We start from the raw sequence: 18,917 nt of genomic DNA on the forward strand, positions 1-18,917 counted from the left end.
ATTTCCCTGCTAATTTATCTCTCTAAGAATTCTGAAGTTGAAAACTTAAGATGATTTTTCCGACAAGCCTTCCGTCCCAAGACTCCATCTTTCACAACCACTCATTTTAGTTTCTCAGCTGATTTGTCTATCTATCTATCTATCTATCTAGTATCTATCTATCTATAAGAATTCTTCAGTCCCGAATTTATGGAAATTCCTCCGACATGCCTTCAGTCCCCAGACATTACTTCTCATGACAATTTCTTCTCTAATCCATTTTGCTAAGAATTCTCAAGCTTCACAACTTAAGAACATTCTTCCGACAGGCCTTCCGTCCCCAGACATTACTTCTCATGACAATTTCTTCTCTAATCCATTTTGCTAAGACTTCTCAAGCTTCACAACTTAAGAACATTCTTCCGACAGGCCTTCCCTCCCCAGACATCGCTTCTCATGACAATGTCTTCCCTAATCCATTTTGCTAAGACTTCTCAAGCTTCACAACTTAAGAACATTCTTCCGACAGGCCTTCCCTCCCCAGACATCGCTTCTCATGACAATGTCTTCCCTAATCCATTTTGCTAAGACTTCTCAAGCTTCACAACTTAAGAACATTCTTCCGACAGGCCTTCCGTCCAATGACTCCGCTTCTCACAACCACTCATCATAATTTCTCACTTGACTTATCTAAGAATTCTTCAGTCCCCGACAACTTAGCAAAATTCTTCCGACATGCCTTCCATCCCCAGACGCCGCTTCTCACAACCACTCATCATAATTTCTCACTTGACTTATCTAAGAATTTTTCAGTCCCCGACAACTTAGCAAAATTCTTCCGACATGCCTTCCATCCCCAGACGCCGCTTCTCACAACCACTCATCATAATTTCTCACTTGACTTATCTAAGAATTTTTCAGTCCCCGACAACTTAGCAAAATTCTTCCGACATGCCTTCCATCCCCAGACGCCGCTTCTCACAACCACTCATCATAATTTCTCACTTGACTTATCTAAGAATTTTTCAGTCCCCGACAACTTAGCAAAATTCTTCCGACATGCCTTCCATCCCCAGACGCCGCTTCTCACAACCACTCATCATAATTTCTCACTTGACTTATCTAAGAATTTTTCAGTCCCCGACAACTTAGCAAAATTCTTCCGACATGCCTTCCATCCCCAGACGCCGCCTCTCATGACCACTCTAATTTCCCTGCTAATCCGTCTCCCCTTTAATCACCCCTCCCCAGACTCTAATTACGCCCCAGGGATAGACCCGAGAACGAAGCGCCTGGTTGCCATGGTTATGAGGATGGATGGTTATTTCCTCCGCAGTCAGACCCGAGAACGAAGCGCCTGGTTGCCATGGTTATGAGGATGGATGGTTATGTCCGCCGGAGCGCTCCTCTAGGAAACACCTGATGATGGACCGAGGCTCACGTCATCGTCTGAATGATGCATGACAAAATCAAAAAGCAACGATGAAGAACTCAGGTTCATTGATACCTGAATAGTAGAGAGAAATTTACATTTCTTGCAGCCTTTGATAGACCAACTCTAACTAATCACACAGCCTCCTACATTTATACAATTACCAAGAAGCGAGAGGAAGTCGAAAATACTAGAGTATGCTAGATGTTTATGTACAGTAATAATCGTGAATATGTATATATTTGTTAACATGTGACCTGTGCTTAGCCCAGTGAGGCAAACATGTACAATAAAGGTCTTCATTCATTGATCCATTTCTGAACTGAAATATCTGTTTTTGTCAGAATTCGTGACAAATTGCCTTTTAATGTCAATTGTATGTTGCTTTGAAAGATTATTCCACATCTACGAAAGAAATACTGGAGAACAAACGCTCAATTCTCCAGCTGCTGTATATTTGCACTGAACGGAAGTATCTTTTTGGTCAGAAGTTGCGACAAATTGCCTTTTAAGGTCAATGGAATGCAGCTTTGAAAGATTAAATTAACATCTACGAATTTCAAAGAAATACTGAAGAACAAACACTCGATGCTCCTTTTGTATTTGCCCTGAATTATCACTAATTTTTTTGGTCAGAATTTGTGACAAATTGCGTTTGTTAGATCAATTGAATGCAGCTTTGAAAGATTATATAACATCTATGACAGCACTGAAGAACAAATGTCCAATGTTGTATCGAAAGATTAAATATCTAACTTCTTCGAATGCAATGCTGAAGAACAAAATGTTCAATGCCCACCTGTATCTGCTCTTAATAATCACAAGAAAGTTGAGTACCGAGTTGATGTCTACTGTATCTGGTATTCTGTTTTGTCACCTATATTGAATATTATCTTTGAAGAAATACTTGCTTGTGTAAGCACTGGTGAGAATTGATTTTGCAAAATTATTATTAAAATGATGAAGTTGGAATTACATAATATATATATAAACAACTGCAACTGCAAAGACAAAGATGGACAAGAAACACCAAAATGTAATCTTCATCTTCACTGCATGATCATATCCTTATCTGTGGACCAGTGCTTCTTGCTGACAGACTCAGTGATGGATTGCCGTTTATAACAAAGCTTGAATGATGCGTCTAGAAGCTTACATTATATCTGTGAAAGCCAAAACTAATTTGAACTGGTAAATAGAAAGCCAGACTGTATCTGTACTGAATAACCATAGCCATGTCTATGGAGCAACGTTCACTTGTACATGTGTAAGGATTGGGGACAAATTGATTGTTGTGAAATTATTGTGATGCGTTTTGAAGCTAACCTGTCAAAGCAAAGATAAACTTTTGGATGCCGTACTTTGAGTGAGTGAGTGACTTTATCTGCACAGCATGATCAATTATCTTTATCTTTTGAGCAGTGCTTATTTTGGCAGACTTTGTGATGAATTGAATTTTAAAATATAACTCGAAATTGAATGATTTGTCTTTTGTAAAATAACATGACTTGAGTGAAAGCTTACATTTCTTTTATGAAAGCAAAGATGAACTACACGTAAGAAAACACAAAATGCCCGACTGCATCTGTACAGTGCGCAAGGATTGTTGATGAATAATTATGCAAACTTGAATGACATCTGTGGCATCTCACACAGTACATTGTACATATACATGTCAAGCAAGACGAAAAGGAGCATCACCCTCCAGCCTGCCAGGGTACTGTAAAATGCAGAAATATTCGCGGTGGTTTAATGTTCATGGCGACCGTTTTATCGCGAACTGAAAACCACCACAAACATTTTTGTCCAATACTGTAGTAGTGTGTGACTATAGCACTGCCGCGAAATTAAAACCACCGCGAACGCTTCATTTTCTCTTTAGGCCACACCAATTTATTTTCTTGGTTAACGCAATATAAAAAAAAATTTAAAAAAGAATGCTAGATTGGAAAAAACAACATGAAAACAGAATCTCAGAGGAATGTTTTACTTAATTGGTGCACACAGTATCAGGGGGTGAACAGGGTCAGGTGCAAGTTTTCACCCCAGCTTTCTGTTTTCATGATTTTTTTTGTTGCTAAAATCAAAAATAAAAATCTGTTAACCAAGAAATTAAATTGGTGTGGCCTTAGCGCGAAATAAAGACCACGGGAACTTAAATGCATTTACAGCACATGTAGCTGTTTGGCAGTGAATTTGTATTGGTTATGGGGTTATAATTAGGCAGTAGGGAGAAGGCTAAATTGGATCTTCATCATTAAGTATTATGTAACCATATCCTTATCTATGGGCCAGGTCTCTTTTACTAATCAATCCCCACAAAATCCTGTTAATGATCCATTCATAACGTTACATAACACCAAATACAATTACCTAATGCTACATCATACCGATTGCACATCTGTAATGTTATATAATGCCTGTTAAGACGTACAAAGAACATAAAGAGCCCAACAGTTCCTGTATTGCATAACCGATAGACCGTTTCATGACGTAAACTCACTGTACTTGGGGAACGGCCTGAGAAAATAAGTTTTCATTATATTCTTTTTCTTTAATATCACAGTAGAGTTGGGATATGATAGGAGCCCATCCATGAAATGAAGGTTGCGCAAGCTGTCTCCAGGACCCGTCTGTCTGTCTCTAGGACCCATCCTTCCGTCCCAGGACAGAAACTTGCTTGTTGGGACGGAAAAAAATTCAACCCTGTCCGTCCCAAAATTATCAATTTCATGACCTAGAACTGATGAAAATGTATTTTTGTAAGCTTAGAATGTCAGATTCAACATTGAAAATCAAAACATGGGCTCCCAAACAATGAGTGGGACAGAAAAACATCTAAAGCTTGAGACAGCTCTGAGTTTGCGAGAGCTTTTCTTCAACAAAAAAAGGCCCGGAAAAGTTTTTAATCACATCCAAGGACATTTCAAGGTCAGATTCTAAATTCTGATAATGTCTAATTGATAGAGCCTCAGTCTGTCTTTTGACTATGGCCAGTTAGAAAAGAAACTGAAGTCCTAAAATTGTTTTTAATCACCATCAACAACATTGCAAAGTTTCCAAGGTTAGATCCTAAGCATGTTAGATGAGTTCGGCCCAGTGAAACCTCACCAGCACTTGACTGATTTCTCTGAAAGTGAGAAATGTGTCCAGCTGTGTTACTAACGAGCTCCTGATCGTTAGTCCCGTCCTGACAGACTAGATAAGAACTAATGAAGTGAAAAATGACTCTACGGGGAAAACTTGGAGTCCCTACTGGTGCCCACAAGGCCATTGTCATTTGTCATTCCAACATTTCTAACCGACACTTCCATGGAGTTTCCCTGATCATTATTCCCCGTCATAAGAAGTGACAAATGACTCTACGGGGGAAAACAAGGTCTCCAACAGGACTCTGTACTGATGCCCACAAGGACACTGCTATTTGTCAACCAAGCATTTGTCATCAGATGATCTATTCATCGAAATAAAGAGTCTGCTACCACTTTCAGCAGGAGGTCTTTCGAATTTCATTCTTCCCAAGAACTAGTGTGAACTGAAACCTCATATAAACCTTTTATGCTGCTTCCACACCACAGGAAGGCTAGCTGGTATCTTATCAACACATCACCCTCTAACTGAAGAATCCTAGGAGTTATGAGACAAATCAAGAGCCTAATAGATATCTTCCTAAAACAAAACAAGGACCAGATAAAACTAAATTGAAGTGAAAAATGACTGCTGGGAAAACAAGGACTCCAACAGGACTCCGTACTCATGCTCACAAGGACGTTGCTAATTGTCATCCCAGCATTTTTCATCTACATGTATTAAACAAATAATCTGTTACCAGTTTGAGCAGGAAGTGTTTCAGAATGCATTCCTCACTTACATAAATGATGAACTTGAAGGCTAATATATAAACCACTGCATCTGTGAAGACAAAGACGAAGAAGAAACACCAAATCCTAATCTATTCAGAGGTTCTTAAGTTATGTTGACCACAAATATGAAGATGAATAGTGTGGTGCACGTGAAACAAATGAGTGTGGACTAACCTGATGAGGAATGACTCTGACTGGGAAACAGGGACTTAACAAAGTCTAATGATGGCCATGAGGCCACCGTCATTTGTCATCCCCAACATCTTCCACCCACTAAAAACCTAATCTTCCACAAATCTATTTGAACTTTGAGCAACATACTTACATAAACCTTCAGTAAGGATTTCAAAGTTTGAAGCCCCTTCCAAACTACAAAATGAATCACCCTTCAACTTAGTGTAGAATGTGTAGATCTTTGAGATAGAGTACCTGAGTCCTGCTCCTGACACAACAGATAAGGATTAACCAGGTAAAAAATTACCCTCGGGCGACACGGGACAGAGTACAAAATGTACTGATGACCACAGGGATGCTGTCATTTGTCACTCCCTGGGCTAGCAGTTCCACCAACGAAAGAATACACTTCAACACAAATAAAAATGAAATGGAATGAAAAAAAATTAAGAGATGATAAAATCCATTCTTCCCTAGATCAACAGTTGAATAGATCTTGATAAATGTTCAGGAAACATTCCTAAGATCAAGAATCACGCTCCTTCTCAACCACAAGAAGGCCAGCTAGTACCTTACAATGAATTAGAAGAATCCTTGGATCTGTGAGACAGACGAGGGTCTGAGTTTCCCTCCTGACAGAACTGATAACGGCTAACCAGGTGAAAAATGAGACCAGGGGGACGGAGGGACTTAAACAAAATGTACTAATGACCCTAGAGGTGCTGTCAATTGTAACTCCCTGGACCAGCATTTTCCACCAACTTCAGAATACACTTCAATACATCTGTTTCAACAAGAGGTGATAAAAATTCCTTCTTCGCAAGAACTACAGTTGAATAGATCTTGATAAATGTTCAGGAAACATTCCTAAGATCAAAAAATCACGCTCCTTCTCAACCACAAGAAGGCCAGCTTGTACCTTATCATGAATCAGAAGAATCCTTGGATCTGTGAGACAGACGAGGGTCTGAGTTTCCCTCCTGACAGAACTGATAAGAGCTAACCAGGTGAAAAATGAGACCAGGGGGACAGAGGGACTAAAACAAAGTGTACTAATGACCCTAGAGGTGCTGTCATTTGTCACTCCCTGGACCAGCATTTTCCACCAACTTCAGAATACACTTCAATACATCTGTTTCAACAAGAGGTGATAAAAATTCCTTCTTCGCTAGAACTACAGTTGAATAGATCTTGATAAATGTTCAGGAAACATTCCTAAGATCAAGAATCACGCTCCTTCTCAACCACAAGAAGGCCAGCTAGTACCTGACCATGAATCAGAAGAATCCTTGGATCTGTGAGACAGACGAGGGTTTGAGTTTCCCTCCTGACAGAACTGATAAGGGCTAACCAAGTGAAAAATGAGACTCGGGGGACGCGGGACTCCAGTGTGACAGCTGTAATGTGCCCTGAAGGCTGCTGTCATTTGTAACCATCATCCCCCCAGCCTGCACACCACAGGCTCGCTATCTGTCTCATCAAGCCAGTAATTAATCTGCAGTAACGATAACGAGGTCTCACCTCTCCTGATATCACTAAGCACCCAGCAGGCCGGCAGGAAATCATCTAATTACATCAGCACTTCTAAAGGACTGCAACTTTCAAACTCTCACGTCACAGCGTTAGATAAATTCCAAGTTAAAAACATACCTTCCCTAAGTGAAGATGTTCTCTATATGAACAATGCCAAACTCAAGTTTAACTTGTTGGGCTTTTAGTTAATGAGTTAATGAGCTAAACCAAACAATGCTAAAATCCTAGATCAGATCTATGAGTTGGTTAACTAGTTAATGAGTTAGTAAATGAGTTAGTTAATGAGTTAGTTAATGGGTTAGTTAATGAGTTAGTTAATGAGTTAACAAGCTAACCTGATCTTAGTGAAGATATTTTCTAAGTAGTCTCCCCAGAGGCGCCCAGGCCTTGATCAGGTTTATGAGTTAGTTACTAGAGGTAGTTAACTGGCTAGTTAATAAGTTAATGTGCTAACCTGTCCTTAGTTAATAAGTTACCGATCTAACCTGTCCTTAGTGAAGATGTTCTCCAGGTAGTCTCCCCGGAGCGCCCGGGCCTTGATCGGGTTAATAAGTTAGTTAGCTAGTTAATGAGTTAATCAATGAGTTACTGATCTAACCTGTCCTTAGTGAAGATGTTCTCGAGGCAGTCTCCCCAGAGCACCCTGGCCTTCATCAGTTTCATGAGATAGTTAGCTAGTTAATGAGTTAGTTAATAAGTTACTGAACTAACCTGTCCTTGGTGAAGATGTTCTCCAGGTAGTCTCCCCACAGCGCCCAGGCCTTGATCAGGTTTATGAGTTAGTTAGCTAGTTAATGAGTTAATGTGCTAACCTGTCCATAGTTAATAAGTTAATGATCTAACCTGTCCTTAGTGAAGATGTTCTCCAGGTAGTCTCCCCACAGCGCCCAGGCCTTGATCAGTTTTATGAGTTAGTTAGCTAGTGAATGAGTTAATGAGCTAGTTAATAAGTTAGTTAGCTAGTTACTGATCTAACCTGTCCTTAGTGAAGATGTTCTCCAGGTAGTTTCCCCAGAGCGCCCAGGCCTTGATCAGGTTTATAAGTTAGTTAGGTAGTTAACTGGTTAGTTAATGAGTTAATGTGCTAACCTGTCCTTACTTAATAAGTTACTGATCTAACCTGTCCTTAGTGAAGATGTTCTCCAGGTAGTCTCCCCACAGCGCCCAGGCCTTGATCAGGTTTATGAGTTAGTTAGCTACTTAATTAGTTAGTTAGCTAGTTAATGAGTTACTGATCTTACCTGTCCTTAGTGAAGATGTTCTCGAGGTAGTCCCCCCACAGCGCCCAGGCCTTGATGAGTGTGTCGTGCATCTGTACAGCTGAGGAGAACGCCTTGTTCGCTTCCTCCGATCTGCAAAATGAAATGATGAACCATATCTAAGCTGGCATACAGTGTACCCCATTTAGACCCTTTGCTCAACTGTGTGTAAAATCATGTGATCTGAGTACCTGGGAAACCTGTTCTGCAAAAAAGTCAAAAAAATGTTATGTTTTATTTGTCATATTCAGTTGCAAAAGTTTGACTTCCCGTATGTTATAGTGATTCACTTGTTGATCTGTGCAAGTAAAGTCCCTTTAAAAGTCTATTGCATCTTATTGTGTAACTTCTGCATTGTGATATGAGCCACATTTCTGTTTGAACAGCAGAACTGAATGAACAGAAACCCAAGACTCACTTGTTGATCTGTGCCAGGAACATGCCCTTGAGAGCGTAGAACTCCGCTGTCATCTCCTTGGTGAAGTACTTAAGATTCGTGGACTCGATCACCTCAAGGCCCTGCAGGGAACAAACAAACAGGTAAATAAACAAATTAACAAAACAGGCTACAGGCCTTAGACTCTATTCAATAATTTTTCCCTTGGTTTTCATTTCTTCGTTTGCTCATTCCTTCATTCATTCATTCCTTCATTCATTTAATAATTGTGCATTCATTCACTGGCCATCCATCCCTCCCTCCCTCCCTCCATCCCTCCCTCCCTCCCTCCCTCCCTCCCTCCCTCCCTCCCTCCCTCCCTCCCTCCCTCCCTCCATCCATCCCTCCCTCCATCCATTCATAGGCCCATCCATCCGTCCATCCATCCATCCATCCATCAATTCATTCATTCATTGGCCTATCCATCCATCCATCCGTCCATCCATCCATCAATTCATTCATTCATTGGCCTATCCATCCATTCATCCATCCTTCCTTCCTTCCTCCATTCATTCATTTTCCCATTCATTCATTCCCACTGAAACCTAGGCAACACATTAAGTCAGCCACCTTAAAGACATACAGAAACTGCCTCCAGGAACTTGAGATCTATCAAACTGTAGCGACACAGAAGAAGCTCTGAATTAAGATGGAGTCCAAGACATTGTGGCACATTACAAGAAGTTCCACCCCCGGCCCGTCTGGCGCACTAATCACAGTTAAACGTAGCCGTCTAGACACCGTCTGGTCCAGGTAAATCACAGGTGAGACATTATCACAGGTAACCCACAGGTGAGACATTATCACAGGTAACCCACAGGTGAGACATTATCACAGGTAACCCACAGGTGAGACATTATCACAGGTAACCCACAGGTGAGACATTATCACAGGTAACCCACAGGTGAGACATTATCACAGGTAACCCACAGGTGAGACATTATCACAGGTAACCACAGGTGAGACATTATCACAGGTAAACCACAGGTGAGACATTTGCAAATTCAGAAATTAAGTTCAGCCCACTAAAAGCGACAAAGCAGGTTCCTCTTTTCTTCCATTCCCTTCACTCTCCCCACACTGACACACCTCAATCGATCAACTCATACTGCAGAGAATGGATTTTCTATAGCCTTTAATATGCCTGTACAGAGGGCAATCTACCGCGCAATTAACGAGCCTGGAGACAAACAGTGACAGTTTCATATCCCGGTGAGAGATATACGGGGTACCCAAAACTCCCCACGGCTATAAAGTGTCATAAAGTAGCTCAAAAACTTCTCAAGGATGAGTGAGTGAGTGCAACTATATCTTTAAGACGGATTTTTCTTCAGCTTAACTTCTGACTGAACTTCCAGCAATAAAACTCACTCATCAGGAAGAAAACAACACCCTGGGGTCTGCTTGGAGCGCGGAAATTTCTCCCCCTCCTCGTTTAACTCTCCTCGTAATGAGAATTTACAACTCTTTTGTTGTTCGTTACGCTTGCCATATTCTTGGCGGCGACATCTATTAATAGCTCTCCCGCAGAATTTAATTTTATTACCGCTCCTTGCCAGCAAACAACACCATTCCTCTTCATGTAGGCCATTCCAATCCACTTCCTTGGTTCACAGACACTTAAAAACTTTTGCAAGAGAACAATAAAGAGGCAGTACTAGAGGGCTGGGAGGAAAATGATTCAGACTACATTTACTCCCTGAAACTGTGTACCAGGAAACAACAGTGTTTCGGTATTGCCCTGAGGAAGTTAAGGCCACATCAATTCAATTTCTTGGTTAACGGAATTTTGAAAAAATGCTAGATTGGATAATCAATATGAAAACAGAATCTCAGAGGAAAGTTTGTACTTTGGTGAGACATTTTTCAGATTGCAAGTCAAATTTTTGCCAACTTGCAATTTTGCAAGTAACCAAAAAAAAGTATTTCCAACCCTCTGTTTTCATGTCGATCTTCCTGTTCAGCACATTCCTTTTACACCCAAGTCCCGACTAATCGCATTTCCGTGCCCTAATAGTGCCGCCCCAGGCTGTGATTCCATCACAGCTCCTTGGGAGAAAACAAAACCATTTCTCTTCCCCTCTGCTGTGTTTGATACCATCAGGAGAAACATCAGGCTTGCTGGTTGCCAGATTTGTCTTCTATTTACATGGGACAATCAAGAGGAAGATTGGATCACGGACGAAGGAATGACATAAGTGAAGATGCCTACGGGAAAGGCAGCATCTTTCTCAAGATGTCAAAACATGTCATTTGTTTTTCTGAATGAGACAAGTCAAGGCTTGCAATACAAATTCCATCAACGTTGTTTCTCTGAATGTTTTCAGGAGAAATACTTTAGAACACACAAGATAAGTCTAAAGATCAAGGTGCGTACAGGAAAGGCAGCATCTTTCTCAAGATGTCAAAACATGTCATTTGTTTTTCTGAACGAGACAAGTCAAGGCTAGCAATACAAATTCCATCAACGTTGTTTCTCTGAATGTTTTCAGGAGAAATACATCAGAACACACTGAAGAGCTCTTAAGACCAACTCCTGCCATACGTTGTATTTGTCTCCTCTATACATGGGACAATCAAGAGGAAGATTGGATCAGGTCAGGAGTAACAGCATCAGTTAGGAAGTGCAGCATCTTTTGTAAGACGTCGGAAATGGTTTCATTTGTTTTTGTGAACTAGACAAGGCGAGGCTAAGGTTTTTCTGGAGAAAATTAACACTGGGCCACTCTTTCCACCAACCCCTGAAACCTTTGTCTCCTTTTCACATGGGACAATCAAGAGGAGGATTGGATCAGGGTAGCGAGTAACAGCATCAGTTAGGAAGTGCAACATCTTTTGTAAGACGTCGGAAAAGGTTTCATTTGTTTTTGTGAACTAGACAAGGCAAGGTTAAGGTTTTTTAAAAATTAACGCTAGGCCACTCTTTCCAACAACCTCATAGTATGAAACATTAAGTCTTCTATTTACATGGGACAATCAAGAGGAGATTAGATCAGGGTCAAAGTAATGGCGTAAGTGAAGGTGCCTACGGGAAAGGCAGCATCTTTCTCAAGATGTCGAAACATGTCATTTGTTTTTCTGAACGAGACAAGTCAAGGCTAGCAATACAAATTAGATCAACGTTGTTTCTCTGAGTGTTTTCAGGAGAAATACATCAGAACACACAAGATAAGTCTTAAGATCAAGGTGCCTACAGGAAAGGCAGCATCTTTCTCAAGATGTCAAAACATGTCATTTGTTTTTCTGAATGAGACAAGTCAAGGCTAGCAATACAAATTCCATCAACATTGTTTCTCTGAATGTTTTCAGGAGAAATACTTTAGAACACACTGGAGAGCTCTTAAGACCAAATCCTGCCATACGTTGTATTTGTCTCTTCTTTACATGGGATAACCAAGAGGAAGATTGGATCAGGGTAGCGAGTAACAACATCAGTTAGGAAGTGCAGCGTCTTCTCGAAGACGTCGGATAAGGTTTCATTCGTTTTTGAGAACTAGACAAGACAAGGCTGAGGTCTTTGTGGAGAAAATTAACGCTGGGCCACTCTTTCCACCAACCCCTGAAACATTTGTCTCCTCTTAACATGGGACAATCGGGGGAAGATTAGATCAGGGTTGGGAGTAAAGACATCAGTTAAGGTGCCTCCAGGAAGTGCAGCATCTTTCTTAAGATGCCAGAAAAGATTTCAGTTTGTTTTTCTGAACAGAGCTAGCTGTCCTTGAGGCAGCTCCTCATGTGGAAAACTCTGCAAAACACATTGGGCCATGACAGTTTCTTTTCTTGGTTCTTTTTTTGCTAAGTGCGAGGGAAGTTTTTAATCTACATTGTAATCCCTGAAGAAGTTGCTTTTGACCACAATATCTGTATTACTTATATGGGGTTAGGCAACAGGGAGAATGTTAAAATGTTTATTAAGTATCGGCTACCTAAAAGCACAGGACAAAAAAAAACCTCCAAAACAACAGTTATAATTCAAGTATCCACTACCAGAACAGTGCTAAGTCTGAGAGGAAGACTGGGGTTTGAACCCCCAACCTTGTGATCCATAGCAGCGAGATCCCTAACCCCCGCCCAGCAGCACGTTACACACCATCAACTCAGCATCTGAATTAATAACTCTTTGCACAAATCATGACAAATGCTGTAATTATCCGAGGGAATCCCGGTGAGATCCTAATGACTGTTGTGATGGATTAATAGTGGTTTTATTTGAGCAGAACGACGCATGTTACTGACGGGGGCCACATGTCACATCTGATAGGACATATCTGCCTCATATGCGCTTTCTGCATGCAGAGGTTTCTGATGCAAACCTTTGATTACTTTTCAGAGCTTTTTGTGCTATTTTCTAGCCAAAAATGCGTGTTTTGAACTTCTGCTGAATTGTAGCCAATACCTGAAATTTGAATGTATAATAAATCTAAGTTTGTTTAATATTTGTGTGATATTTTTGTTCTTAATGTATGATTATTTTGTGACTTTTGGCTCCTGTGTCATGATATTCTGGTTGAAGGCCATTTAGAATGAAAATGTTTTAATCAATTTCCTTTTCAATTTTCACTACAAATTTATATTTTGATCTCTTGTGTAATGATATCACAGCCACCTAGCCTGTTTAACTCAGCAGACCCTGTAGGATAGTGACAGCCCACACGTCATGTCTGACATAACAGATCCGTCCCGTGTGCGCAAGCATGCCAGGAAGTTATTAGGAAAATACAATTAGCGCTGAGGAAAACCCAGGAGCTCCTGAGTACAAAGCATGATTCATTAGTGTCTGGCTTAATGAATCGTCTACTTTGGATGTGGGGAGGTTGGAAATTCTGGTGAAAAATTAGGTAGATTTTATCATTTCTCCTTGAAGCTACACAGTTCAAACATACCAATTTTTAACAGTCTTTTTAGATTTTGTCACACGTTTTCTTCTGCCTAGGGGATCGAGTGTTCATCTTGCATTCGGAAGGTTGTGGGTTCAAACCGGGTCATACATAAAGATGTAAGACTTGAAAAATGGTACAACTGCTTTGACTACTAATAGCACTCAGCACTTAGGCCACACCAATTTAATTTCTTGGTTAACGGATTTTAATTTTAGAAAAAAAAAAAAAAATTTTAGAAAAAAAAAATCATGAAAGCAGAAGGCCGGGCCAGCCTTCTGTTTCATGATTTTTTTTTCTAAATTTCTTTTTTTTTTGGAAAATAAAAATCCATTAACCAAGAAATTAAATTGGTGTGGCTTTATGAGAAGGTAGCACCCTGCTGTACTGGCCTGTGTGGCCCAAGGACCATGGAAACGGAGATGGGCACCATCCTTTACACCGGATCTAAACTCAATTCAACATTATTGTAAATTCATCAGGTTTGTGACAATACAATATACGTGGGAAACATGTGTAAGGAATTGCTGGTTCCGAATAACGGGAACAGCCCCAACCGAGATGTCCTGTCCCAGGATTGAACTGGGCTCTCCCAACAACTAATTGGAACAGTGTGCTCAACAGTGAGGCTGCACCAAGGTGAGTCCAGGAGCTTCCCTCATCACCTGTGCAAGGCCTTATCTCATTATCCAGGAGCGGTGCCTGCACATGACTGTCACAACTGGAGCTGGGTGATGGAGAGACCGAGTGAATGATTGAGTGATTGAATGATTGACCCTAGAGAGAACAAACCCCACTGCACATGTTTGGCAGTTCCCCCCTAATGCACTCAGGAGTTGAGCATGAAAGTCACAGTCACTTGTCACTGTTGTATATCGATGGCTTCTGAAGCTCCCTCATTTATTTGCAACTCCAGTAGGCTGGTCCAAGCCTATCATATGTTCCCTGAAGATTATTGTGATGATTGTATCATGATATTCATAACTAGACTTGTTGGATGAGCAAGTGAGTGAATGATTGTCAATGATTGTTTGACCCCAGAGAGGGCAAATACCACTGCACAATCCCCTACACACAAGCTTGTCAGCTCCCTACTAAAGCACTCGAGGAGTTCTACTGAAATTGTCACGTACGGCTATGACTTCTGTAACTCTCCCATCACTCACATAGTCTGGTCCAAGGCTGGAATATGTACCCTGAATCTAAATATGACAACTGCTGTACCACTGACAGTGAACGAGTGAATAATTGATTGACTTCAGGGAGGAAAAACCCTTCTACACATACATGTACCCTTCAGTCCACCACTAATGCACTGCATGAGTTTGTCTCAAAATTGTCACGTATGGCTATGACATTTGCTGCTCTCTCATAACTCAAGCAGGCCGGACTAAGGCCAGCATTCGTTGATTGAGCGAGCGAGTGAATGAATGATTGACTCCAGGAGACTACCACTGATACTCTCGAGGAGTTTGTCTCAAAATGGTCACGTACAAGAATGACTTCTGCATCTCTCCAAAACTCAAGCGAGGACCACTCATTTGTGAACCTCTCTGTCATTCCTGAACTACGAAGGTCGACATAAAACATAGGGGAGCGGAAAAGGAGAGTCCGAGATTGTGCATTCTGTTTTCAGGTCTGGCCACAAAAGTTGACCAACCAGAAGAAATCCTCTTCCTACCACCTTTTAACCCTTTCTTCTCTGATTTCTTTTCTCCATCCCAGAGCAACACAAAACTGTACGCTATTAGTATTACCTTAGCACATCTACTAGTGAATAACACACAAGTCTCCATTGATAATATGTAAATTAAATGATATTATGTTGATAGAGTCATTGGGACTCAAATGACTGTGTATCTCTGCTATATTGTATCTGACCCTTACCTCTTCCCTCATGACCTCAATGAAAAGCGACGTGCGTGCGGATTTGAGCTTATCAAGACATGAATAAACAAAGGTTAAAAAAAAACTTTAAAAAACAACACTTTTTTGTTTCGCACAACGGATAAACCGCCAATTTTGTACAGTAAGTACAAGCTGAGTAAGATCGGCTTCACATCCTATCTGAGAGGACATTGCTAGCCAAAGCTAGATATTAGTCATTTTCACCCGAGTTAAGTGAGAAAATAGATCTACATGTAAAGCGACTTTCCTGAGAGCACAACATCGGGGCCTGTAGGGCCTGCCTCCTGCCTCCCCCTCGCTCTAACGGAGGCAGATCCGCACAAACAAGACACTCCAGCGACCATGCAGGCTCTCACACTCTCACAGGGACTCCTTTAGCGCACTTACATCCCATCCTCAGGGTTTAAAGAGACTATTTTTGTAATAGTGGGTCAGATGCCAATATGCAACAAGCGACCATCCAAGCTCTCACACTCTCTCGGTGTTTTAAGAGACTACTGTAAATGCAGAAATGTTCGTGGTGGTTTTATGTTGACAGTTTTCGCTGTGAACTCTTCAGCGCAAACTTAAAAACACTGTAAAACTTTTTGCCCACCTACGAGTAGCGCTACTATTGTTTCAAACGCGAACTTAATACCACTGCAAACACACCCTACAGCAAAATCAAAACCATGCAAACCCAGTGTTCTCGCCAGGCCTTTTCAGCATAGTGGCCCCCTATGCTGTGATTTGGACCCCCTATGCTGTGATCTGGACCCCTATGCTGTGTTTCAACCAGCATAGGGGTGTTTCTTTCTGGAAAGAACCTTGTGACCCTTCATAAATCTTATAAAAAGTTCATATTTGGCTTAAGAATGAGGCTGTAACAGAGGAAAAACTTTACTTCACAAAATTTATCCCTCAAAATGCAGGAAATAGTGTCTCATTGGGTTATGAATTCAAAACTTTTCCGGGGGAACAAGCAGGACACCCTACTCTGTGGTAATTTCTTCGTAGCTTGCGCCGCGTGAAGTTGGCCTTCTGTACCTGACCCCTATGCTGTGAAAAAATTCTGGCGAGAACACTGAAACCTAATTCTATAACTGCATTTACAGTATTTTTGTAGCAGTAGGTCAGACGAGGACTTCTGCCGATATCCACGAGCCGTTGACCTGGATAGTGAGGACAGTAGTGCCAAAAAGGCTCCACATCAATCCAAGCACTTCTACATGTAGGAAAGGTTAGCGCACTTTGCCGACAGAAAGTGTCACGGCAGATAAAAACAGAGATGGCAGACTTCGCCCCCTTACTCAGACTGTTCTGCAACCCTTTCAGCCAAAGTTCCACGGACAAAAATAGCCGCAATATAGGAAAGGATGTATGGCAATTGTCTGTGTTGGAATCGCAGTAACACACAAACACACACAGACATTCACACACACACACACACACACACACATATGCACACGCACTCGCACACACACACACACACACACACACGTATGCACACACACGCGCGCGCACACACACACACACACACACACACGCACACACGCTCACACACACACACACACACACACACACACGCACGCACACACGCACACACACACACACACACACACATATGCACACGCACGCACTCGCACACACACACACACACACACACACATACAGACAAGCCATGGTTTGGTTGTAAGGCATTACTAGTTCTGGCCTCTGGTACATATTCCTTCCAAGCCACTGCCTGATTGACGTCGTGTAAAAACAAAAGTGGCACAGAACAATTCATCATCCCTAGTTTTTCCTCTCCGTGACGATTGACTTTTTCCGTCCTTTCGTTTCTCCACAGACGTTTAACCAGACGCAAGGGATCAATTCTTACAAAAGTCAACTCAATGTAGAAGAACGTAAAGGTAGCAAAACGACATGGAACATCGACAGATTCGCACCACCAGGATGAATGGTTTCGTTCCGGGTTTTACACTTCAGTTCAATGCTGGTGTTGACATCTACAATGTAGTTTCAGCCTTGCAGAATGTTTGTGGGTCACGATTTTGCTGTTAGTTTATTTGATGGTGCGATCAGGAAAGGTTAGAAGCGATAGGAAGTCATCGCTTCTATGGATCAACTGTGTTTCAGTCAAAAGTAATCCATGGGTGTTTAAGCAGCACACAGACATCAATTTTTACAAAAGTCAACTGAATGTAGAAGAACGTAAAGGTGGCAAAACAACAGTGAACATCGACGGATTCGCACCACCAGAATGGATGGTTTTGTTCCGGGTTTTACGCTTCAATCCAAAGCCGATGTTGACATTTAGTTTCGGCCTTGCAGAATGTTTGTGGGTCACGATTTCGCTGTTAGTTTATTTGATGGTGCAATCAGGAAAGGTTAGAAGCGATAGGAAGTCATGGCTTCTATGGATCAACTGTGTTTCAGTCAAAAGTAACGGTTCTCATCCATAGATGTTTAAGCAGGGCACAGACATCAATATTACTTCAACTGGATGTAGAGATAATGTAACAAAAAGGTGACAAACATCGACGGATTCGTACCATTAGAATTAATGGTTTCGTTCCGGGTTTTACGCCTCAGATTTTGCTGAGCTCAACGCTGATGCTGACATTTAGTTCCGGCCTTGTACGACATTAAATCGGCCGTTTTGATCGCGCTTCCCCCGTTAGTTTGTTTGTCAGCGCGATCGGGAAGGTTAGGAAGGATGGGAAGTCTTTGCTGCTGCGGATCAGCGGTGGTTCTCCCCGATTCTTCACGGCGGATTTACAGACCTCAGCGATATCGGCGCGGCAGGCTGGGGTCAGCGAGATTACTGGGGATGCTGCACACCTCATAGATCATGTCCAAACCTCCGCTTCCCATCTACTGTGAATCTAAGTCCCCACTAAATCAAATGAACTAAGTCTTACACTATTTCTACAGAGCGAGAGCTACAGATCATTTCCAATGCCAAGGTCACAAAGGCTGTGTGATTTCTTAGTACAACTGTGGCACAAAAATTATGAATAATAACGCAAGTCCAGAAGAAACGTTGAAAACTTTGAAGCCTGGCTCTACATCTTGCAGGGGATTACTGGGGGCGTGGGGTTGCCATGGAAACTGTGGTAGATGTACGGATCATCTCAAAAGATCATACTTATTACTAAGGACGATTTATCTTTAGAATGGATCAGCTCAAAAGGTTGTGGCTTCTTAGGATGATTTATTTTTCAGCCCGGATCATCTCAAAAGATCATAACTGGCAAGCGTGAGTTATTTCCTAGTATGGACCATTAGAAAAGGCTGAGATCACCAAGGATGTGATACTTCCGTGTTGTATGGTGTTCGGATCATCACAACACCAAGGATGCGTTACTTCCATGGTATATGATGTTTGGATCATCAGACAACACCAGAACAAATGCTGGAAACCCTGAGTTTAAATTGGCTGTTCCGATGCAAGGATGTGCTACTTCTGTGGTG

The 18,917-nt window shown here is 41.6% G+C and overlaps 1 protein-coding gene across 2 annotated transcripts in view; it reads right to left on the reverse strand.

Moving 5' to 3' along the window:
- The window catches only part of LOC136447185 (transformation/transcription domain-associated protein-like), a 261,663-nt gene that overhangs the window by 205,906 nt on the left and 36,840 nt on the right, over positions 1–18,917 (reverse strand). For both annotated transcript variants that reach the window (XM_066445885.1, XM_066445884.1), the window contains exons 11-12: positions 8,659–8,759; positions 8,223–8,333 (exon numbers count right to left, since the gene is read on the reverse strand). In XM_066445885.1, coding sequence (XP_066301982.1) covers positions 8,223–8,333; positions 8,659–8,759 — 212 coding nt within the window. The remainder of the gene's footprint in view (positions 1–8,222; positions 8,334–8,658; positions 8,760–18,917) is intronic.

This window comes from Branchiostoma lanceolatum, chromosome 13 (assembly GCF_035083965.1).
Source record: "Branchiostoma lanceolatum isolate klBraLanc5 chromosome 13, klBraLanc5.hap2, whole genome shotgun sequence".
Taxonomy (NCBI): Eukaryota; Metazoa; Chordata; class Leptocardii; order Amphioxiformes; family Branchiostomatidae; genus Branchiostoma; species Branchiostoma lanceolatum.